This window comes from Pleurodeles waltl, chromosome 1_1 (assembly GCF_031143425.1).
Source record: "Pleurodeles waltl isolate 20211129_DDA chromosome 1_1, aPleWal1.hap1.20221129, whole genome shotgun sequence".
Classification (NCBI taxonomy): Eukaryota; Metazoa; Chordata; class Amphibia; order Caudata; family Salamandridae; genus Pleurodeles; species Pleurodeles waltl.
In genome coordinates, this window is record NC_090436.1 from 801,131,021 (window position 1) to 801,157,190 (window position 26,170).

Consider the following 26,170-nt stretch of genomic DNA (forward strand, 5'->3'; position numbering starts at 1 on the left):
CACACCCCCCCCCACATGTCCACACACTTGCAAACCCCTCGCCACCCATCCACACACTTGCAGACACCCCCCCAACCGCACGCATACATCCAGACACCCCCACTCGCTTGCACACAGACGCACCCCCACTCATCAACACACCTTCATGCACGCACCCCCACTCACCAACACACTCCCTGACATACACCCCCACTCACCAACACACTCCCTGACATACACCCCCGCTAAATCGCACGCACCCACACAAACACCCCTGCTTGAACGCATCCCAATACACACACGTACTCACTCGCACCTCGACACACTCCTCTCCCCTCCGCTTCCATTCAGACACACACACCCTCCATGCACACATACATACACACATGCACTCACGCACACCCATACCGCTACACAAACATTCACACACCACACACAACACCCACACCTCCTCCCCCTTTTGGACGGTCCACCTACCTGACTCGGCGAGGTGGTCATCCGGGAGGGGATGGGTCTCAGTGTTTTCCACAGCCAGCACTGCACCCCTGTTCAGGAAACCGCCACGTTGTATTATGTATCGTAATATGGCAGCATAGTCCTGTTGGCATGGTGGTGCTGGTTGTAGAGAACGCCTCTCTTCTGCCATTGGCCAGGCCAATGGTGCCAGATTTCCGCCTGTAAGCAGGCGGAAATCTGAATGAAGTCGCAATATGGCAGTCTTCGGACAGCCCACACTGGCGGTCTTCTGGCGCCTGCGAAATCGGCGGTCTGTTGAAAAGACTGCCAAAGTCGTAATGAGGGCCACAGTGTCTGCCATTGCTGGTAGTCCTTCTGTGCTCCCTCTTCACCAATGATTTCTGGAGATGTATCAGCCTTCAACTGATAATCAGTTTTGCTGAAGAGTTCTTCTAATTGGTTAGCGGTCAGATCTTAAAAGTACTTCAAATGTCACACATACAGACCTGCATGCAACTGAACATTTCTATAAATGTAGACAACGTACCTTTGGCTGCAAATCAACTATGCGAGGTGGTTCAAGGTTGAAGGAGAACACAGGACTGGAAGGAGCCTCTTGGCCAGAACTACTGGAATCAGAGAAAAGCTTCACTCGCTCCTTGAAGGCTTCCAGTTCACTTCTAAATGCCTCAGAATAGCCAGCATCCCCTGTCTAAGGAGAAGACAGGACCATTGAAAACATGTGCAGTTCATTCCGTAAGGAAGCTTTTAGCTAGATCTAACCTCCTGGCTATGCAACATCATTCAAAAGAGATATAAATGTATGGAACGCAACCAGAGACCCATGACATTGCCACAAAAGGATCATTAGGTTTGGGAGGTCCATCAAATAATCAGTCAACATTTTTATTTTAAAAAGCACATCTAATAACAAATGGGATGAAAGCAGAAATACCAAATTCTGTCACCGGTGTTATAACCATAATTAGGAGGTTTAATAGTTAACATTTTTGAATTTAGGTTTAGATTTATATTTTTACTTCAGTTGATTGAGTATACTGCCTTTAATGTCTGGTGCAGCAAGATCTTTGTCTTCCACATGGATGTGCACAGGGTTGAGGAGCCATTTTTGCAGCGATCCAAGATGAGTCGCAAATCCAGCTGCGCTCTTTCTTTTGGTTGAAGTGGGTGCGGCAGTGCTAAAAGACTTACTGACTTATCTGTAGGCAATAAAAAGACCTCAGTAACAAAGACTCAGCATTTTTAATTGATAATTTGATCTGTTATAACTTGAATCAGCTAGTGAGAATCTCCACACAAAAAGCAGGCCATATTTTAGACAGCATATTTTCTAACGATTCTAACCTTAAAAAGGAAGCGCTATTACCTATTATCTGGTTTGATCACGAGATGGTCCGCTTCAGAATCAATACTTTAGTTTCAACACCTATAGTGAACTCAGTACGGCAGGGCAAAAATAGCCGGGCTTGGAATACGATTAATAAAAGAGACTTAGCTGAAAGTCTTGAAGCTACGCTATGCTGCTTTCTGAAGACCCCAATGTAGGAGCAGCAAGTTACGCATAGTGGATAAATGAAGCCGTTTTTAAACTGGCGCCATAACCCATACAAATAGTCCAAACGCACCATTGTTCTCTCCCAAATTAAGGGCCATGAAACAAAAATGTTGGAGGCAAGAGAAAGCCTGGAGAGCGGACTATAGTGAACTAGAAAAAGAAGAAGTAATTCAGGAGTACAAAAAACTTATCATCGGGGAGAAAACCAAGTACTTCACTGAAAACATTTACCTGGCTACAAATTCTTTGAAAGAGCTTTTTTTTAAATTGTTCAGGCACTTTCTAGTCCTAATCCTCCGATTGGCCCCCTCCCCAGCTAGACCTTCAGTGACAAGCTGGCTGAATGTTTCAAAAATAAAGTGGAGGCCGTATATAGTGAATTTGATCTTACCCTTTCTTCATCAGATCTAAGGAGAGCCTTTCCCTTTGAGCTCAAAGAACACAGAGCTCCGCAATTTTCCCTCTTCGACAACAGACCAAGTGGTCCAGTTAATTGGGCACACCAAGTCAGGAGCCCCTTTAGATCCCTGCCTGCCCAAAGTACTGCAAGATTCAGCTGACAAGATAACCCCGGTTCTAACTAATTTGTTTAACAGTATTATTAAAGCAGGCATCTTCCCTTTGGAGTGGAAAAAAGCCTTAGTTCTTCACTTGCTGAAAAAACCTTCTCTTGATCTCGAGGAAGACAAACAATAATCCACCTATTTCGCAGCTGCCATATCCAGGGAAGGTTTTTGAGAAACATCTTAATAAAATACTGTCAGATTATCTGGAATAGACTGAATTTCTGAATGAGGCGCAGTTTGGCTTTAGGTCAAGCTATAATACCGAGGAAGCTTTGGTTGTAGTTTCGGAAGAGATAAGTCTTCCCCCCCACCTCAGTTTCTAAGGTTAGTAACCTTTGGGTAGTTTTCGATGCTGAGTTTTAGTTTGTGGATCAGATCGCCAAACTGGCCTTGTCTTGTTAGTTCATGCTGAGACTGCTGAGGAAGGTGTTGCCCTTCATTCCCTTCAAACTCCAAGGATCAGTTACTGCTGCGTTTTACCCAGGCTCAATTATTGTAATGCCCTTTATTGGGGCATCAGACAGCAGACATTCAATAAGCTTCAGATGCTTGAGAACGCAGCTAGTCAAAACAAATGGCAGCTATGTAATGCTGTGACACATTACTGCAGACTGTCTTTCCTCCTCACATTCCCATTATGAAGTATTTTTGGCTGGAAGGGGGAAGAGTAGAAGGGGCCGGATGCAAAAAAAACTGAGGTGGGGTACCCATGCAACGGATGAGTTGGAAGAAACACAGTGGATTGTGGCGGGCGTCAAACGAACAAGCAACATAGTGGGGACAGGGACGGACGGACTTGAAAACAACAGAAAGGAGGATGGGAGGGACAGGGAAGCAACATGGAGGTATGGGTATACAACAAAGAAGGCGCATGTGAAAAAATGCCACAGGGAGCACACAGGTGAGAGAAACAGGGAGGGGAACGGGCCACAAAGAACAATGCAGGGAGACAAAAGTCCACAAATGAAACAGCTCAAAAACACATGCACTCTGATGGAGTGCTCAACACCAAAGGACAAAAAAACAAAAAACACATGCACTCTGATGGAGTGCTCAACACCAAAGGAAAAAAAAACACATGTACTCTGATGGAGTGCTCAACACCAAAGGAAAAAAACACATGCACTCTGATGGGAGTGCTCAACATAAAAGAAAAAAGTAATGCTTGAAAAGCAAGCACTGGAAGCACAGGTGCCAGCCAATGAAAGAGATTATAAGGAAGGAATGCTCTATGGGGGAGCGTCAACATAAGAAGCAAGCAAATGAGTGACAAGAAAAACCAACCAACAGTATGCAATGGGCGTGCTCCATTCCCCTCTATGTTGTTGGTAAGCCTCAATATGCCTCACAACAGACAGCACACGTGCTGCCAAGTAGGATCAACCTAAAATGGAGCATCCATCAAACAGAGGGAACGAATTACATTAGGAAAACCATTGGTAGAGTTACAAGGACTGCTTGTTACAAGGTGTGCTTATGCTTTACGTTTTCTCCCTCAGCATCATTCAGAAGAAGGAAGGCCTTTGGAAAACCATGCTTAAAACATGGCCGGACAATGGTCCTGGCTCCAGGTTTGTCAATAAGGGCTCTGCAGTGCAGCAACTTAGCAAGGAACCTTTCTACACTCATCTGTTCGCTCGAAGCATGCTGAAACTGCCTTACTCCCTAGGGAGTTCAGCCTGCCGTTGCATGCTGTGTCTTGGGTTGGCCTCTGTGGCACACTGGCATTACACAAGGAATGAAAACGGAGGGAGGTGCTGCGAGTGGGGCAGAGCCATTAATAGAGCACTAGGCGCAATGGCACTGGAGCCTCAGAGTGTGAAGAGCTCACTGCCCCCAATTGTGACTGCTTTGTATTGCCAAATCATAGGACAGAGGATTTCATTCAAGTTATCTATTTGAAGGTACATGGCATACTTTCTTCGCCACTAGCTGTGGTGTTGGTGACCGTCAGCCTTACCTTTCCCATGCTGCCTGCACTTGCTTCACGGAGCGCTGCCAGAATGGAGCTTTCCACTACCAGTGCCCGTGAAACCACCTCCATGAGAGGAACCTTAGAGGGTGGGTCCAGCAGCCAATCAGAACACAGCGGCCTCTTGATTCTGCAGCAGTAAGGTGGAGGCGGGCAGGGACCACTCACAGGCCTAGAACGCTGAGCGGACCACTTGCAGCCTTTGAAAACACAACTCACGTGCCTTTTCAGATCCAGGAGCTAAATGCAGTGACCGTCAACAACAGAAAGACAGTCTCCACACTCAGCACTGGTAAATAACATGTGACTGCGTGCGAGCTCCGAGGACTCTGAATATGCGTGACGTGATTCAAATGCAGTAATGTGGAGGTTAAACTAAAAATGAGTTTGTTTAGCCTGTGCTGTGTGGCACTTGGCAGAGCTCATACTGTTACTAGTGCTAGACGGTAATATACAGGAGTATGACTGTGAAAGCTAAGAGAGAGCTATACTTAGTAACTATTCTGAGCACATTAACGATGATGGCATTCAGAATACACATCTGAAATAGGAGTAAAATATTTATTGTGCTCTCATAAAATGACAGACGATACATATAAAAGCAAATGGTTAAGGAGTATTGTGGGTTTAGTAGGCAGGTCGACTGTACTGTACTGCAACATTTACACAGAGCTTGCTACCCCTATGTGGGGCTCTGAACGGCTTGCTTATATGGGTAGCACCTACTTGTAGGGTATGTGGCTGGAAGTGTGCTGCAGTCTTCAATTTGAACCTATGTGGGAAATGTTTCCATGCTGTGGATGATGACTGCTGAGGTGCGGTTATCGTATTATTTGCAGAATGGTGGATGAAGAGGAGTGCTGAGGAGGACAAAACTTAATATCCACAAAATAATTAAACCTCTTGCATTTATAACAGCATTTTGTACATCCCTCCTGTGCCTGGTACCGCATGCAGTGAATTATTTCAATGATGCAGCAATATACTTCATTCCGCCTGAAGATCTGGATTTCTCGGGTTATTCTAGTGTCACAGGACTGCCCTACAAGGCAGCCATCTTTGAGCTGGCACTAATACATCCTTTTTTCGAGATGCCTACTTCTAGCAGATTGACACAGCACATTGCACATTGGTAAATCATCCCATCACCTGGGGTCTGGAGTACCATTAGCATTTGTATCCAATTTGGATCAGGTTTGACGGTTTATTTCACACTTAGATTGTCTTTACTATACCTGTGGGCATGAACAGAAGGTTACTTGTTAGTAATCAACCCCAAGGTGAAATGGAGAGAGTCCTCCAAGTATCCAAGCACTCGCCATTGTAAGGGTCGTTGATTTTCAGTTTAAAAAGCATATTGACACCCAAAGATTTCCTGTTGTGGGAGAATACAGATCTACTAACTAGATGGGCTGCATGGATAACTAGGCCTACCTTTTTCAAAAGAAAGTCAAGTTAGAGCAGCTGGAGCTATCCACAGGTAGGCAATGCCAAAGTTTTACTGCAAAGCATAAAGATAGAACACCCTCCCTGTCTACCGAGCTCAATACAAGGCAAAACCAGGAGATGCAGGGAAGAGAATCTGAGTATGTGTTGACTCCTGTAGAATTTTAATTTGTTCCAGAGGTAGGTCATACCTCTGTTGTTTGCCGCTCTACATGTAAGGCAAAGTACCTTAAAGAGAATTCATTTCAGGATGGGAAGCAAAAGAAAGTTGGTCAGAGTAGGGGAGATGGATGCAGAGGCAGGCGTGGGCACTAGCAGGTGGTCTGTTGAATTCTGCATGACTTGGAGACCATATTTAGGGGCACTCATGTAGGAGTGACTTCCCATAATTCAATCGACAAGTCACTAGAGCCTGTACAGATGTCCTGCGGGGCAAAAAGGGGAAGAATCTTAGGTAGCGTACGTAAAAAATGAAAGCAAATGGTGGAGACATGATTGACTTGGTGTTAAAAAGCAAGTCTATCATCAAAAAGCAATCCAGGATTTTAACCAAGGACTTGGAAAAAGGGCCCCGTCCTAAGGAGGGAGGCCACCAAGAATCAGATAAGATGGCTGTGTCTTTGCCAACGACCAACAGTTCAGATTTGTCTCTCCTGAGCTTGAGACAATTTGTGTTCATCCATCTTAAAACAACTTCTGTGAAATTCTGAACCCGGATCTCAGTTTCTAGAGTTTTAACAGGAATGGACATGAGTATCTGTGTACCAATGGCATATGATCAGATCTCACATCCATGAGAGCGAACCAAGGCGGCAACAGGAGAAATCTAGATATTAAGTAGAGTGGGACTGCAGGAAGAGTCTTTGGAGGTATCATATTTTAGAATGGTGGGGCAGAATGAATGAGTGCTATAAATATAGTTTGAGAGCGGTCTGAGAAGAAAGAAATTAAACATTTCAGAGCTGATTTACAGATATCTAATTCAGAAAAACGAGAGAGAATAGGATGTGAGGCCACATCAAAGGCTGCTGACAGGCCAGAAAGATAAAAATGGATGGCAGATTTGGAAATGTGAAGGATGAGTCTGATACCATCTGAGATGGAGAGCTGAGCGGATTTACTACCATCTACAATTTTAGAGCTGAAGGGCAACAGTGAAATGGGTCTAAAACTGTTAAGCTGTTTAGGATCGGCTGAAGGCTTTTTAAGTAAAGGCATGATCTTTGCTTCATTGGAGTGCGTTGGGTCTGTGGCTTTTGAGTAAAACAGATTGCAGATGCTCCCTAACGGAGGGAAAATTGTGTCTGTAACAACTGAGGGAACTTTAGGAGGACAAGGGTCGCTAGGCAAGCCGGACTTAGTGTTGCCTACTAATGCCTAATGATTTAGACATTAGTAGGCAACAAAGTCTGAGAGAGAGGAGTCACTGCAGAAAAGTCAGGGGCAATGGCATCCACAGTGGGCCCAAGTAAAAAAAATGAAGTCAGTGGATTGACCGATCAAAAGATGACAATGGGTGATGAATATGGGTGAGGTGCCTAAAACATCTTTGAAATTGAGATGGTTAACTTTACGCCAAACTAGGGTAATACGGAAAGTTGGACTGGTAGCGAGAACAAAAGAAGACACAGAACCAGAGAAAATAAATGGAACAGCAAAGTAATGCACCCATGCAAAACCATAGGGTAACGCTAAACTAACCCAACAGTTAAACTAACAGTACCGACAACTGCAACAAATACAATGGTGCACAAACGCTCCAACGTACTTAACTAGGAAGAGTATTGTAAAGGACATTCATAGCTTAGATCAATAACATGCAGGAGGCACCAACAGCAGATTGCGCCAAAAAAAAGAATCAATAACGTTAACTGTTTCTTTAAAAAAAAAAAAAAACTTTTTGCAACGCTTAAAAGACAGTTTCTTTCACAACAAAACACACGTCAAGCAAGTGCTTTGACTTTGGGGGTGAGCGCGCTTTGTTTTGTACACATCCATCGCCCTCAGGCTGGAGTTGGACTTTGTTCCCCACTCAGTTGCCTGTCAGTGGACTGGGCCGCCGATGCGCTATAAAAGGGCTAGCACTCTCCCGCAGCGCGGGATCTTTCATCAAGCGCTTTGACTTTGGGGTGAGCACACTTTGTTTTGTTGACATCTATCGCCCTCAGGATGGGGTGGGACTTTGTCCCCCAGTCCGTTACCTGTCAGTGGGCGGGGCCTCTGATGTGCTATAAAAGCACTAGCACTCTGACGCAGTGTGGGACCTTTCATCAAGCGCTTTGTTTTGTGGACATCCTTCGCCCTCAGGTTGGGGTGGGACTTCGTCCCCCAGTTAGCTAAATGTCAGTGGGCGGGGCCTCTGATGTGCTATAAAAGTGCTTGCACTCTCCCGTAGTGCGGGACACACCCAGGTTGTGCCCAGGGGAAGACCGGGCCAGCACAGGCCCATCTTAGCCAGTAAGAAGCTGGGCCGGGCCCCCCTTTTGTTTTTTTTATTTGTATTTCTGGTTGGTTTCTAATCGGTTCTTATTATATTAGCTCTTGCCATCTTAATTTACAGCCCTGTCAAAAAGAAAGGCAATCTCGGCAAACAATATGGACTCCCACCAAAATCATTCCTGCTCCACCATTGACAATTTTTTAGTGAGGGCAGTGGATTTGGTGACAAATGAGCTTAAGTTAGCGGAACATTGCTTCTGAAGGGCAGGGCACCCTGGAATGGGTTTGCCGCAAGAGAGGGGTCAGAACCTTGAAAAACGTCGCTGTTTCGGCAGCGTCAGGTGAGCGCTCGCTGGTTTCTCTGTAGTGTCTTTAAATGTGGCAAAGGGAAATATGGTCGTAGAGACCCAGATTTATACCCTAAGTCTTATAAATGATATGGTAGAATCACCCACAAATACAGCAAGCTTGCCCTGAACAAACTGTACTGATTTAGTAACCCAGAAAAGGTTGCGGCCCAAAATGTGTGTTTACAGGGTGCCTCCAATGCAGCCCAAATGTAAGAAAAAACTGTGACAATCAAAGGGTGTAAATTAACCCCTTCAGGTTCATGTGACCTAATCCCAATTTCTTTAACATCTTTCGATCTTTGGGATGTGGTGAAGCCCTTAATTAGCAAGCTATTAGACTCAAAACTCCGTCCGTCTATGAACGCCTTGCAGTTATTGAGTCAATCTTGGAATCAGTTTCAAATAACATCATTAAAATAAATGAGCGCCCTAGTAGTGAGGAGAGTCTCACCCCACTTAGGGAGACTACCTCGACCCCTCTACAAACGACAGCGTCTAACTCAGGCGTTTTACGGGGGGTCCAAGGCACTTGCTCTATTGAAATCGCATTCGAGATCTAAACCCACGAATACACACAACTTCACGCCACCGACTGCTCTCAGTGTAGAGCCAGGGCGTGAAAGTAGTGGCACTAATTCAACTGATTTACCCATCATTAATCTCCCTCCTGCTTCATGCCCGTACATTATTATTCTAAGAAATGCTATTAGGCTGGTCTCAGGTTCTTTTGAAACGACCTGATCATTAAGAAATGAGGTTTTGTTCTGGTTAAACAAAGTGGTGCACTAAGGTAGGGATTTGAGTAGAGAAATTATTTTTGTCAGGCAAAAGCCTACCAGGGAGATACAGTTACAGTAAACGTTCGCAAACTTAAAATAGCAGAAGACAGTTTTGCTGGAGTAATGGCTGGTAGATGTAATCTGAGCACCATAAAAGTCTTTCCCCTTGATTTCTTTTACAGACATTTCCAATATAGGGTACCTTTGGAAAATCGAGAAGTATCTTCTTGTAACCCCACCCCCCTTGTTATTGCAGAACAGAATTACGGTTCTATCAGAGATAGATGAAAATGTTTAACTTCAAATGAGTAACTGGAGCTGCCCCTCTAGCTCATCACAATTCTGGCCCCGTATCAGGGACCGAGTTGTGATCCAAGTTCCCCAGCTTTTACAGGCCAAATGAATTTTTTCGTTTTCTCTCATGGAATATTGCAGTGATACGACACCAACTACAAGATGAGGATTAGCTATCGCTGATTGAGAATTTCGACATTGTTGTCAGGACACGTGTGCCCTTGAGGATGTCTTAATTGGTTTTAGATCTTTTTGTACAAACGCTATTCCCTCTAATGATGGCAGACGGAAAGGGGGGGTGTCTTTGTGTCATCAGCAATTCAAGGCCTAAAAGTTCAATTAATTACATAGACCATGTTATCAGATATTGGCTGTTCATTTTCCCAACAACGCTGATATCCTATTAATTTATTTTTATTTTTTTAATGGCGCAACTAATAGGAATAATAGAAGAAGTGGAAAAATAAAAAATTTATTTCCTTGAAATGAGAAACATACATTTTTCAATAGTGTGGGCAGGTGATTTTAATGTGCACAAATGTCCTTTTAATGGAGAATAGGTATGTGGCTTTGCAAGTATTCAGAATGTAAACTTCGAACATTTCATTTTCAGTTGATTTTTTTCCTTAACATAATTTTTTGGTCTGAAAATTAGGGTGGCTCAAAGGAAACCCCCCCTACTTTTACTGCAAAAGGGAAATCCATTATTTATAAATTTTGTACTGTTAACAAGTGATTTAGGCAAGAATTATGGAATCATATGAGGTTATATCACTTCCTTTTAGTGACCACAACCCATTATGTTTGAAATGTAAGCAATTATGGGTCGATACATCATCCTCCACTGTTTTTCCAGCTATTAAATATTCCACAAACAGAGGGGTCCGCCTAAAGTAGAAAACTCTTGAGCCTAATAAGTTTTTTTTACTAAATTGGTACATAACCATCTCGAAGTGCTGCAGAGTTGTCTTTCCCTTGTAGATGATGCTAGCAACATTCTAGGAAATTTTAGGAGATTCACAGAGCCCGTATCTAGTGGGCTTACCTTAAATAAATCTCAGAGCACAGCAAGGGCAGTCATGGTTTAACCATGAGCGTACTTTAGCACTTAAAAACATTAAGGCAGCCAAAAACCCACGAAGAAGCAGTGATGTTAGTTAGGCCATAAACATGATCCTTAAACAGAGAAAGGAAGATCTAAAGAGAAGAGCTTGGGCAGATCTCATTAAAGCAGTGGAGCTAAACAATAACACTATTATGGGATGTAGGTAACCGCCCTTTCTTTTCGGATAATGAACTTCCAGAGATGGTTTGCCATATTCCAGCTCAAGAATGGGGGACCCATTTTACTTCTATTTTTAATCCAGGCCTAAAGGGCGGAAAGTTGTTTCTTTGAAAGTAGCCTCAAAATCCATTTTTGGTGAAGAAGAGTTGGATAGAGGAACTTATAAATTTACCTTCAGTAATGGAAGCTATTATTAGTTGAAAAAAATGGTAAGACACCGGGCCCCAATGGGGTTCTGAGTGACTTTTTAAGTGTAATATTGCTTTTTGGGCCCCCTTAATTACAAATGTTCTTAGGGCCGCCGTGAGCAGCGACCTGATCCCTTTGTGAAGGGAATGTGCAATAACCCTGATATTTAAAAAGGGGGATTGGAACTCCTATAAGTGTTACCTGACTATCTACCCGTTAGATTCCACGGTGAAAATTCGGGAACGTGTTATTCTGAGGACAAGGAATGTTGGGTGAAGATAAATTCTTTTTTTAGTCCTTTACAGTATGGCTTCCGCCCAGGCTTGGGCACAGTGGAGCAGGCCCTAAACTTAGTACGTATAAAATACAAATATGTGCTGGCCAAGAGAGGGGTTTTGCACATGGCCTTCATGGACGGCTCCTGCGCATTTGATTTAGTGGACAGGGAGCGGCTATAGGACCTGAGGAGTCACGCGGGCATTGAGTCCCCTCTACTGAGTTTAATAAGGAGCCTACATCAGAACACCTCAACAAGGGTCCGTTTTTCTCAAACGGGTGATTGTACTGGACCTATAAGGGTGACAAGGGGAGTGAGACGAGGATGCATATATTAATTCACTTGAGCTGTACTCGTGTTACTAAATACAGATGATACAATTTTGTTAGCACGCACAGGAAATGGGCTTCAAAAATTGTTATCCGACTTTTCTGCTTTTATTTCGGACCTTAGTTTAAAAATAAATCATGAGAAATCTTTTACAATGTTTTGGGGGCCTAGAAGCAGCAAACCAAAAATCATTTTTTATTGATGGGAATCCTATTAAAAAATAAAAATATATATATGAGGCACTTTATTGGGTGTAGTGGGCCGTCGGGATGGTTTGGTGGCTAACCGGTTGCAAAAAATAGAGGCTGCGGCAAATGCCACGTTAAGGTTTGCACAAAGGCAGGGACAAAAACCAATTAGAGAATTGGTCCACCTTTATAGAAGGAAGAGTTTGACGGTGGGAATATATGGAGCAGGGGTTTGGGACTACGCAGATGTTTTTAAACTTCAGACAGTAGAGAACTTTTTTTTATTTTTTATTTAAGCTCCTAATCCTCCCGAGATCAACACCGCAAGAACACAGAAGTAGGTTTGAGGTTTTGGGAGGATGAAATAAACTTTGCCCCTCTTGCTCTGTGGTTCAAACTATGAGTGGATTCAAATGCAGAGCTTTTGATACAGGTGTTAGCTGATTGTCTTGGTATAGAAAATATGTTGGCCAGCCCGTGGCTATCGCATTTTAAAAACAACCTGTCAAGTTTAGGTTGTAAACACGTTTTCACTAACCCCGAAATTAATGGCAAAAAGTCACAGCCACAAGTGAAGGTAGTTTTTATGTCTCATAAAGAGGAGAAGAGGCTTTTTACCGTTTTGGATATACCCTCAGTAATCGCTTATATTGAATCTTCCCCAATAACAGGGCCTGAACCTTATTTAGCTTCGTTTGCACATCCACAACAAAGATTTTACTGTACACGTTTCCGGCTTAACACTGTACATTTTCTAGTGGCATTTCCACCTACGAATTCGTGGTATATCTCCCTCTGTTGTTGTCCATGTGATTCAAGTTCTCAGCAATCAGCCTGCATTTTACATCATTTTGTACTTCATATGATTCTTTGCGGCTGCGTTTCCTACGTCCAATTCTTCTTTTAAACTCTTGTTTCGCACAAAGATGGATTCTAGTTTTTGGAGTCTCTTCCAAACGTGGAAACATGTATTGCTGTTCTTAATTATATGAGGGCCGCAATTAAATTGAGATTTTTTTGTACATTTTAAGCCCATGTAATAATGATTTCCTTGTTTTATGTACTTTAAGGTCTTTGTAACCATTTATTTTTAAATGTTTTACATTTTGTATCTACATATGTGCTTTTTGGCTGAATTGTTCTGCCGAATAAGGAGAGTTTGGATTGGAAAACACTTGTGTGCAATATGTGAATCGCAATGATACTGACATAGAGCACTTAGAAAACAAATCACATTACCAAAAAAGAAATTAAAACAACCTCTATCGTATTTTTTGTTAGTTAAAGCAAGCATCTGCAAAGTCAAAAACATCTAGTTGGAATGTCCTTACCTGTTCAAAGCATTTGGGCACATCCATGTCAGCATCTGTTTGTAAATTAAAGACGCACCTATTGCCAATACTGGTTTTATTTTTAAATCCGTAGGAGTCACCAGCAAAATGCACGTTGAATGTATTGCGTTAAGCATGCCGCGTAGCACGTTTCAAAGAACGTAGCTCAACAAGATAATTACCTTTATATGGTGGCTCTAATACTCTTCGTGGAAACTTGGCGCCATCGTGTGGCGAGGACAGAAATTGCTCTTCATTGCACGGTTTTAACATAAACTACATCCAATACATAATAATGTTTTATACACAGTAAATCCATTGGGAAAGGCCAGAGTCTATTCCTTGAACTGCTGAAACCTACAGCGCTGTGCAGCCGCCACCGCACACTGATGCGGTGTACCGGGTGCCGCACACGGATGCCGTATACCAGTACGGCGGCACACCCACCCATTCCCCACAAAAGCTGGTTGGACAGGCATGGTCGAATAGGGTTCCAAGTTGGGTGGGAGTTGTTTAAATCCCATATCAGGTATGACTGTGTTAAACGCATCTGCAGACACCCATTAGCAACTTCTAGGAGAGGGGACTGTTTAAGACGTTCACTGTTTCGAAGTTGATCAAATGAATACAATTATATGGGTATTAGTAATAATCAGAATTCAGGTAAACATGTTCCTGAGAACCAACTGATTGTCCTTTCAGAAAGTTGCATGTAATATATCCCAGCCCCCGATATACCTCCATAAAAAAATGTTGTCCACAGATTTTCATTTTTGATGTGTTTTTGGATCATTAGAGAAGTAATTTAGCTTGGGTAGACATTGCTGATCCGGGCTGAATTTTTATGGACGACATTTTAAAAAATTGCATTTGTGTTTCAGTGATGCTGTAATAGTTCAGGAACCACGAGACCTATATTCTTTATTTCGGTGTCAAAACATAGGTTTTGGGGGTCAAGTAGTCTTATAAAGAAAGAAAATACCTCCTCAGAGCAACCATTCTGCCATTTTCCAAAATGGCAGCTATAATAGAGGAAGAAGAGACATGTAGAAATAAAACAAATAATAATGTTTAAAAAAAATCTTTTTATGTATACACCAAATGATCTGAATATGAAAAAAATGTATCACTCCTGTTTTAGGCACATTTTCATAGTTCACTTTGTTCCGACAATCGCTTTTGGTACATTTGCAGAATGTTAAACATTTGAGAACAGCATATGGACAGGGACATCCTTTTGTAGCACAGGTTTTGCAAGTACATATCTTAGTAAGTCCTGTGGGTAGGGGCTTTAGAAATTGCATTGGTTTTAGCACCCGATCAATTTCTTCCCAGCCAAATTCACATGGATCTTTCTCTGCATATGAATAATCCAAAACATTTACACTTCTGATCAAGGAGAATGCTCTTTCAATGTGTCCACACACAGAATATGATGTCGGTGGAAGGTCTCTTAGCGTGACTGATCTCTTGAATTCACTGTACCAAAGATTGTCAAATGTGTGACAACCAGAACTCATTTTCTACACATGCACAAGGTATTTTTCTACGTATTTAAAGATATTCTTCTTCTGTCTTGGCAAATCCTTTTAGAAACTTCACAGGTTCAACAGGTAAATCTCCAAGCTTTGCTCCAATGTTGCTCTTAGTGTCATCACCCTTAAGAATATGTGCCTTGATAAGAAAACTGGGAATCTCTGGGTCAAGTTTCATATACAGAATATAAAGCTGGATTAAGTGTATTTTCTCACCTGTTCCATTACGCATCCATAACTCGGACAATCCTTGACTTATTAACATTGCAACAAATTTAAGCAGCACAATAATAACATTGGTTTCATTTGACAGTAAAAAGAGTCGATTGGAACCATTTCGAACACCGCACTGAACATATGTTAAAACACGAAGGTCTGCTTCCCCTAATTTGCTGTTAGATTCTTGAACAATATGGCCCATACCTTTTGAATATATCTCTGCAGGCACCAACCCCTCATTGACAATCATTCCACTTGCAATAATTGGAAATTCAGTGTTCACTGAATCATCAGTAATATTTTGGTGAGTTAAAATCTCCCAAGTTCATCTTGTTCGGTGTTGATGACCAGAATTTATCAAGTTGCACAGGTATGGGTGTCGAACTTTTGATGCAGGCAAGGTGAATTGCTTCACTTGTAGACATTCATCTGACTCTCTCACATTCTGTGACAGATAGTTCAAGATAACTGTCAAAGACAATGTGCAGTTCTTGCAAGGTGCACATTGACTATATCTGTAGAACAGTCTGAACGATCTCTCTAAAGTTTTGCATGGATGAAATCTTGACCATTTGCAATTGTGAAATTTAGTCCATAACAATAGCAGTTTTCAATGAGGACACATTTTCAAATTGAAATTCTTCAAGGGAAAGTTTTTTTTTTTTTTTGGAGGTCTTGTATGAGTTTGTGCTTCACTGATTTGGTTACAGCATCTCTGTCAAATAATGCGTTTGTTGGAAGAAGATCATGCCACAGAATGTCCTTGATAAAGTCACCCCTTTCTTTTGCTACATCCATCTCTCTATGTGCTTGCGGAAGTTGTTTATTGTAACCTGTTTTGTAGCGTCTGGTTGGACGAAACTCTTACTATGGCAATTAAAGTGTGGCAGTTTAGCTTTCGTGATTACGCCAACAGCTTTTTCTCTTTCAATACAAATCTCTCCTGCTTCAGTTCTGCGTATGGTTTCGATCCATGTTCCAGGACATCTGGAAGATGTGTGTTATATCATTATCCACATACTGTTTGGCCAAAAAGTTGTGAAGTTATACAGGCTCAGTCATTTCAAAGGGGTTTCATTGCTGCTGCATGAAATGAAGAAGGCTGTCAATGTTCCCCTCTCTTTCCCACACATTTGTGGTGAGGAACAGTTTCAGGATGGTCAATTAATTTTGAATTTGTCATCTCTTTGAAAACATTGCAAATGAAGAGGACTTCATGGTAAACTAGCTGCAATTTAGCAACATATTCACTTTTACGTTTCTGATCAGCAATTCCCTTGGAGCTTTTCTGTGAACTCTGGATCGTCTGTTCCAGTTTCATATCTGGAGCCACAACATTGAACCTTCCCTCTCTGTCTTTTACCACAAAATGTCTTTGGATACATTTTCTGCAGAGGTATGGTTGTTCCACCTCTAGCTTCTTTACTCTTTCCAAATAGCAGGACACATACTTCAGGTAGCTTATGCAATCAAATTCACGTAACACAGTAATCAGTGTCTTCACAGTCTTCACCTGCAGCTCCCAGTCACTTTATTGATCAGCATGTATGAAGTTTTTCACTAGAGCGATCATGTGTAAAACACTTCCCCAGTACTCGTAAAGTTCAGATTTTTCTTCATTCTTTGACAAACCCTACAAACCTGGTTTTCTGATTTTGAACTGAGTGTACTGAACATTGCTTGGCTTTGCATTATGTCTTTTCAATGAAGTGCACCCTCTGCCTTGTTCACTTCTGAGATAAGATATGCAAAACCTAATTTGTCATACTTGTTCCAGAAAGCAATGTTTCTATAGCCTAAAATATGATAAGCATGCTTTGTAACAAACAAACATAATGAGTTCCACTCAATACTGACTGGACAGTTTTGCTTCCAAAGATTTCAACCTCAATAAGTGCTTTGTCTATGCTGCACACACTGAGATAACTTCCTGCACACCACAATGCAACTGTTGCAATGTGGAAAATGCCCATCATTGGATAAAGATCATCAAATGCTACTGGATTCCTCATAAAAATGTCGGCTACAATACAGAAAACAACTTCATCGTAGAAAATCGCAGGGAAGGCTGTCTTCAAGCTGAGCACACACATTTTAGAAATTTTGCAGAACTGTGTATATTGTTGGGCAGTATGTGACTGGAGAAGTTATTACTAGTAAAAACTGGCTTTTCTTCATCCTTCAGTCCGCACCGAATAAGCGATATGATGAATTCAGTTAAATCAGCTTTGCGGACCGCAGCATCAGGTAGAAGAAGATCCATGTCCTCACCCACTTTGAAACTTTCTAGTACACTGAGACGTGTTAATGGCCTGTAGTGATTTTGCACACGCTGGCAAGTCATTTGGGTTATAAGTTTGCAGCTTTGTTTGTTTATGCCTACAGCTGACACAGCTTGTTTTCCAGAAGCTACTTCATTGGTACAGTCTTTGAAAAAGCACCATGGCAGTATCATGCGTGCTGGATGTTCCAAACAAAGAAGGGCTGTCTTCAAAATCAAAATTATCAAGAGCCGCAGTTGTAAATCCTTTCCTGGTAAAGTGACTTGCAAGTGGTTAGCTGTAGGATTCACAAGATTTTACAGCATGAGCTGCTAACAAGTTCCTGCTCAGTGCTATGTCATTATAACTTGTTGATACTCCAACCTTATTCACCGAAGTGATTGGTTCTTTACTTTTGCACTTGTCAAGCATTGCGTGGGCAGTCATCATGTCAAGGATGTGGAATTCCTGTAGTCCGACTCCCAAGACATACTGTTTGGGGTCAAGGACAACAAGTTTTTATGTCTGTTTTGTCCATGGGACAAGTAGGCCCAACCCCCCCACAGCACAAACCCTTTGGCTGCCAGTTTAAAGTACATAATGAATCAGGGAAGTGCACTGTCTGCAGTTAAGGTAATATTTGTGTTAATAAAGTTCGAAGTTGTATTTATGCCCTATAAATGCAAAGCCTTTATTAGTGTGAGCGCTCTAAGGAAATGTTGAAAGCCCCGGACTGCTCTACTTATAGTGGTTCCAGTATAAAAATGTATACACACATTTGCAAAGTTTAACAATATGAGGCTGTGTATAATGCTCCCACAATGCTCTCCGATTAGATGCAAATATTTGCAGAATCTTGAAAGCAAGATTGATAATTCTTTGATTTATAATTAAATTGTTCACAAAAAATGTAACTAGGAAAAAAGTTTTGCTGAATTACTGTGAATTATTAGGTGTCACTTCTTTGAAGCATCATTTAGTAAAATGTGTTGATGCATGCTGGTATTTAAAAAAATATTCATAATGGAATACCACGTTAACAAGTCTCAACAGGATTATGGAAAACATGAAACTAAACAAGCAGTGGCAACGCCAAACGTTCTGACACTGGTGGTCAGCCTTTTGGTTTTGTCAATGCTTGTCTTATTTTGACATGGTGTTTGTAAGCCTTTATAGCTGTGGGAGCAGTCGGACCACCATTATAGAAAATACTGGCAAAAATAAAAATATTTTTTGTTCCCTAGACAGCACACATTGCCACAATGTTCCTGGCACTGAATAAAACTACTTTGTGTGGCAATAGTCTCCTTGTGAAAAAGCAGAATGCTGTCACTCAACAGTGAAGCCAGTCGATAGACAGAGAAAGAGATGGAATTTTAATAAAAACAAAAGGTCTTGGTTAACACCTGACCTACTTATGCGCCCAATTCTTTAAGAAAGTCGCGAGAGTGCATCCACTGTATACGTCCTTACATTTAAGCAGATTAACGGCTTTCACAAATTCACAAGATATTACAGAAGTAGGCCAGGAAATCCCTCTCCTACGAAAATATTTGTGAACTGCATTTTAGCAGAAGCAAATATGCATGTGTCAATTCGCTTATGTGAAAATCTGTTGAGTGCTTACAAGCTCCCTTTTCAACCAACCACATTTTTTACCCAACAGTGGAAGAAATGTTACTTCTGTCCTTGTCAGGAATACATTTCCAACCTTTCTCAGTATGGAAAAATATTAGAAAAGAGATGATGAAAACCCCTAAAACATATAACTTAGTAGGTTTGCACAGACACAAAAGGGCATTCCAATCAGGGAACTATTAGTTGCTGCTACTTTCACCCCCGGTAGGTAGATCTGTGGAAGGTGGCAATATAGGGAATTGATAGTGTTAAACCCTACTATAGGATGGGCCCTGCCATAATCAGAGAGGCTATAATCAGAGCTCTTATATAATGAAATTACTGCCATAATAAGTTGCTGCACTACGTGACACCAAAGGGACAATGGGATTTTATTATAGGGCAAGCAGATTTATGAAGCAATATGACCCATGGACAAATAGATATTTTATTAAATTCCACACACCTGCATGTGTAGAGGGGTTTTCTTTTTTCCGTGATGTAATTCATAAAACATGATTCGGAAAAGACAATACATTTGCACAGCCTAAGCCTGTCGGTTCATGGGACTGTCTTCCACTTCTTCGCTTATATCTTCAAAGCCATCATCAATGATGTTGGCTTCTGTTCCGAACTCAAGAGCTTTAGTTTGTAACAGTTTTGCTTTGCTGATATTAAACAATGATGTAAAAAAATGTTAAGACACCATCTGGCATTCTTGTTGGCTCCCATGATTTGCAGAGCTCTGGGAAATCACAACATTTGTCATCAAGTCCAAAATTTAAATCTTTCAGGACGTTTCTTAAAATGGTTCCTGACAATTTTACTGCATCCTGTGATATTATTTTGGCAGCAAGAACTTCAGGAGTCAAGTCAGCTGAGAACTCCATAAGTGGCTCATTCTTTTCTTTAAACTGACAAAAACTAATTCTGTCATTGTACATTCTCACCAGAAAAATCTTAATTTTATTATTATGGATCAATACAGTTTCATCAATGTTGACCATTATTTCTCTGATCTCACAGAGTGTGAACCCATAGCTGAAAATCAAGAGTGGCTTTAAAACTTCATTTGCTTTTTCAAAGAGTGCAAACTTAACTGAAGGCTGGTAGTTACGCTGCTGCTAGGAGCTCATTGTACATTAAACATTTCAAATGTGTGCACACATGCAGCTCGGGTGGGCATACAAATCAGCTGCAAATACATTCACCTGGCTGTTAAGATCAGCTACTCAGCTGAAAACTTAATCTTGGAAGGAACAGCTGCAGATAAAAACATGTTTGCCCTTACTCTAAACTCTGAACTTTGTTCTTTCATTAATCCCTTTGGCCACTGTTCTGGCTTAGCCACAGATAACACACTGAAGATCCTCTGCTTTCTGATCAGTTGTTGGAGGTGGACAAGGGGTAGCCATCGATCTTCTAAGTAGAATGGCATTTTGTTTGGTTGTCGTCACTTTCTCAGAAGACTCAGATTCTTGTGATTTAATGGTTTCTGCCATTTTTTGACATTTTTAATTTCCAGGCTTCCTTTCCATGGCATACGACTTGTAGCATTTGTTGTTACAATGATAAAATATGTGATCCTCTTCACCCATCAGTTTCAATCTTTTGTGAACTTTGTCTTGTCGTATTTCTGCAGCATCTCAAACTCTCTTCTGTCTAGCTGCAGTTGATGTTGGCTTTTCTTTTGGATTAGTTTGGCGTACAACACATTTTTCTTTGTTGAAGGAGTCCTCAAATTTTGTAGTTAGCAACACTCCGTCTGGAGGTAAAGATCCTCTGCTACCACCTGCTTCGCTCATGTTTATGAATTTGAATCAACAGAAATACTGAAACAAAAGCTATGTTAAAATAAATTGCCAATTTGATGGCTAAAACACATCATTACAGAGCCGCCATTTTGGAAAATGACTACCTGACCCCCAAACCTATAGTATATAGGTCTAATGGGTCCCAAAATATTACATCATCACTGCAACACATCTGCCATTTTTGAAAATATCCTCCAGAAAAATTTGTCCCGGATAAGCAATGTCTACCCAAGTTCAATTACTTCTCTAATAATACAAAAACACATATCCAAAATTAAAATCTCTAGACAACATTTTTTACAGAGGTATATCAAGGGGCCAGCACTATAACAAACAGTGTTTGATGAGCGCATGTACAGATTCCCATATTGCTGCCCTTCAAATGTCCATTAGAGATACATAATATCGACAAGCCACAGATGCTGTCCAGGCAATGGCAGAGCATGTACAGATAAAATGCACAGGTTAAGAACTGATGTTGCAGTGATGAGTGCAGTAAACCATTTTTTCTTCAAAAGTAGCTTTTGATGCAGGTTTGCTTACAGCTGAGGAAGCATGTGGCAAGAAGATCAGCACAATTCCTGCCAGAGTAGAACTCCGAAGGCAGTATGACACCCAAGTCACGAGAAGTCCCTTCAGCTATGAAAAAATGTGGACTGAATAAGATAAAGCAAAACCTTTACATTTGCACATTTAAAGTCTCAGTGGCTGGAAGTACATGATGTGACTGTCCGGAGTATCTTTTTGTTTTGATGAAAAGACATTTAAGGCTCAGATATATCTATGGAGTTCACACATTCTCCTGGTTGACATCATGGCCACTAGGGAGAAAGTCTTCAATAGGAGCAAATGGATGCTATAAGAAGTTATTGGGTTCAAAGGTAAGAGATGGAGAAATGGGAATCTCTCTCCAGAGGAAACGCATGAATATATCCAGCAAATCAGCGTTCTATGTACCCAGGAAAGAGGAGAAGATATTATCTATGTCTGTCCTTGCAGGCTTCAAGGCAGCAAGTAGTCACCTGATGTCTGGCACCATGACATTATGGACTTAACAGAAGGGAAGATTTGTCTCCTTTTCTGGAGTTCAGTCTCAGAAATCCAGCCTGTTTCTCCTACATTGCAACCATGCAAATGTGCCCTATAGGTTGAACTTTGACTGACCAAGTTATATGGTAACCAGACACAGATGTAATGAAGGGCTGGAGTTCTTGCTCCATTCCCGAAACATGAAGGCTGGCCAAACAGAGAAAAGATATTGCATATTTGGCAGATCTACAAGTTGAAAATGATCAGAGAATCAAAGCTGATGCGATCGTTTTGCAGCTTTGATGATTAGACAGCAGTTGAATGTCCTAGGAGCATGGTATTCTATCCAACTAATGTACGAAGGCCTGAAACTTTGGTTCATGCAACTTCTGTCTTGCTGCAAAATGTTCACCTTAGGGGAACCCCTTAATTGGAAAATATAAGATGGCACTGAAAGACTGTACTGCCACTCAAGCATTTATTGATTAAAGCACTACATATAGTTTTTACAATGAGTGGGATTCTAGAGGTGAGCTGGAATATAGGTTCACATTTAAGTTCCAGCGAGTCGCCCTACACTAATTCTTTAGGCCTAATGTAGATCAGTCCTCTTCAATCCACTCAAAATTCACGTCTTACTGGGAAAATTGGTGACCGACTGAGTTGTGAAGTACTTCAAAGTTTTCTCTTTCTCTGACAGGTAACTAAGCAGCTAAAGGGCACAGGACAGGCACTTTTTAAAACCTCTATGAATCTTCAAGAAATCTACTTCAAGCCCAAGAGGTAATGGGAGGGAAATCGAGTGGTTCAGGACCTGAAGATGTTTCACCACTCTAACAAAGAGTGGGAGCCAGACCTCATGTGTTGGACTGCTGGTTGGTCTGAAATTTTTGTCAAGGCATATCTGGTTCAAGCCCACTGAGGGTTTTCTGTATGACATAGGCTTATGAACTGAGTTCTTTGTTTTATACAGATCACAAGGGCAGCATTTATCGTAGGTGTGATATGCTACCTACAGTGTGTAACAAAGCTGAAATTAGTTGGGTGGCTTTGAACTTTTTGCGGCTTGAATGTAGACTTTGTCAGAAGAATTGTGTACAAGGCTTTGCAACAGTTCAGCTAGAACAATACCACTGAAAAGACTCAGGAGACCCTGTAGGGGAGGAGCAATGGAAGAGGAGGACAAATTGAGCTTGTGCAAACAGCATAACACATTATTGTCAAAGTAGATGACTTCCGAAAGTGAATTATTGTCCCCCATCAAGCAGTACGCCTAAATTGTGGATCTTGTGTACTGGTGTGAAGTTCACAGAGCACGTGACTAGCATCTCCACTGTTGAACCAATAAGGTGGAAACACTTTTGAAAGATCCAAATGCTGGGGGCTTCAGCATTTGGTTAATCCCCAACACCCTGCTCCAGTTTTAAATAGAACTTGGTGTCATCTGCGTAGCCACAGTTGTTGCCAAAAAGGACTTTGGCCATGTACAACTTGCAAAGAAAAGGCATGCACCCATTTTGAGGTGTTCCACAAGTGAAGTTAGTTACTTTATGAAGGAAGGATGTCATTTTGAGACCCTAGATGAGGAATGTGAGGCCTGGTGCTTGTCCAAGACAGTGAGAGACAAAACATTCTTCCATTATCTTTATCAGTGTGGTTTCTGCCCCACCACACAAGTGAAGCTTTTGTAAGAGTATGAAGATGATTGGGCATTTAAGCATTTGGAGACTTCTGTGATCAGCTTTGTAAATAGTACGCTACAGCATGTAGGGTGTGTGGTTGGAAAGATGCAGTCTTTGTTTTTATCCTTTGTGGGAAGTGTTTCCTTGTCGTGCATGACAACAAAAGAGGTGCAGTTATTGAGTAATGGGATACAGCACGTAGCAGCTTACTGGATGATGATGTGTAAGAGACAGATGCCCAAGTTTATTGTTTTAAGCTTGATGGTAGCTTTGAACAGCTTTGCAGGTCCCTTTGTGGCAGTGATTATTAACCCGTGGTCCGGGGACCCCTGGGGGTCTGCGAAGCCTACTTAAGGGGTCCACGACTGTTCAGAGAACTAAATAAAATTGAAATTAAAATTTGGATTGTTGTATATTTGTTTGTGATTAAACCAAATATTACATAATTTGTATATTTGTTGAATATGTGATTATTTCTGTATTTTCTCTATATTGTTTTGCAGTTCAAATGATCGAAAATGCTTAGGCCAGGGACCCTGGCTTCCCGTAATTACTCAAAGGGGGTCCCCAGATTCCAATAATGAGTCAGTGGGGGTCTCTGGGTGTCAGTAATGATTAAGTGGGGGTCCACAGAAGTCAAAAGGTTAAGAACTACTGCTTTATGGTATGTTATATGATACAGTGTGCTTATCTGGTTATTGCACTGGGTTGTCCAACTGGAGATTTTGTGTATAGCTGTGGTCCGGATCTGGCATGGTTGGAGGGAGAGAGAAGTGGTGAGATCTGTTGGGATGGACATGTTTTATCATCATCCTATATTTGAGTGTCTTTGTAAGGTGTGCTAAAGTGGTCACGTTATATATATGTTTGGGACCTGCAGTAAATGGACTACTTTACAATTTTCCAGTAACGTGTGAAATATCTCTTCAGTTATTCCGTGTCTGTTCATTTGGTGATGTTTGGCTTTACAATACAGATGATGGGCAACCCTCATAGCAGATATGTCTTATGTGATTTTAGTATGCATAAGTTACAAATTGTTGTTGGCAGAGGTCTATTATGGTTTTAGTATTGTTGTGGGCTAGAACTCATATATGGAAGTACATAACTATATTTAATGGCACAGGCTAACCATAAATCAGCCCTTTTTTACTTACCTACATAATGGAAGCAGTGTGCTTGTTACGTTGTATACAATATGTGGGTTGTAAACTGAGAATTGTGCTTAATTGTGCTTGACAGTACAACTGTTTTCTTGGCTCTGTTACTGGGATGCTGGCGGTGCAGTTATCTAGGAAATAATCTGATTTTCAACTGTCTTTTGAAGTGTATACGATCCTAGGTGCTTCTAATACTGGCTGGTAGTGAGTTTCATAGCTTCGCAGCTTGTACGTCATACATGGTGATGTCGAGTGGAGGTGTAACAGAATGGTGCTTGTGGTGGGGAAGCAAAAGCAGCATCCATGAATCACAGCATGGGGCAAAGAGTGAAGGAGTGGCAAAGAAGGTGAGACCTAGAGGACAGAGCTTCCAACTCGAACTGGGAAACCAGCCCTGAGTCCTGGCATCAACTAAACAGCATTTGATTCTGGACAAATCACTTAATCCCCCTGTGCCTACAAAATCTGACCTTGGGAATCTCATGTTAAGCACTCTAAGGCCCTTGGGCCACGTTTGGATGGTATAAAACTGCACAAAAAATGAGGCATACACCTGAATGACATTTTGATTGGAAGTGGCTAGAGCTTGCTTGTGGGGATCAGATATCACCACTATTCACTATTCAATTCATGATGATGTCTTGTTTTCACCAACTGTACATTGAGTTAGTCCACTCGAAAGCTACAGATTCACTGGTGGATTTGCATTGCCACTTCTGAATGGTTTGCTTGAATTTATCACATTTGTGGCAAATATTGCCAGTCTTTTTGTGGATAACCTGGATTGTGATCATGCTACATCTGGCTACAGAAACCACTGGGTGTGCTGGCCCTGGAGGTCACTTGGACGCGGCAGTCGAGGGATTGAAAATATCCTCATCTTGATGGGACATCTGATCATGTCGGACCCCCTAATCCTTGATAAAAGTACAAAGTATTAATTTATTCATATTCATTAGTTGGGATCCTCTAGGAGAATGAAATTGTAAATACTCAAAGGGCAAGAGGACTCAATTGTGACTAGAGAAAACAATCTGAAAGCAAACTGCTTAGAACAATGACTGACCCAAAAGGGGTAAAGAAGGGTGACATTGTGCTCCAAAGAAAGGAAATATTGCCGTGGACTGCGATTTGATAGAAAGAGTACTTCAAAAGACCTATGCCACACATGGGCACAGACAACCCCAACTACTTCAGTATCCAAATTTCTAACAGCATGTAGCCAACATCAAGCAAGCCCATGGTGCATTTGAAATGATGCTAGAGGTTTGCTTAATAATACTTGAGGTTCAGGAAGATTACATTTACTTACGGCTATCTCTTCTGGTGCCACTGGAAATCACAGCGATTTCTTAAAATGTATAGCTAAATATTAATCTATGGGAATAATACAAGA

The 26,170-nt window shown here is 41.5% G+C and overlaps 1 protein-coding gene across 1 annotated transcript in view; it reads right to left on the minus strand.

The window, feature by feature from the left end:
- CDC37L1 (cell division cycle 37 like 1, HSP90 cochaperone) overlaps positions 1-26,170 on the minus strand; it is a 174,913-nt gene that overhangs the window by 29,881 nt on the left and 118,862 nt on the right. Inside the window, exon 6 of the mRNA XM_069228316.1 lies at positions 983-1,147. Within this exon, the coding sequence (XP_069084417.1) occupies positions 983-1,147 (165 nt within the window). The remainder of the gene's footprint in view (positions 1-982; positions 1,148-26,170) is intronic.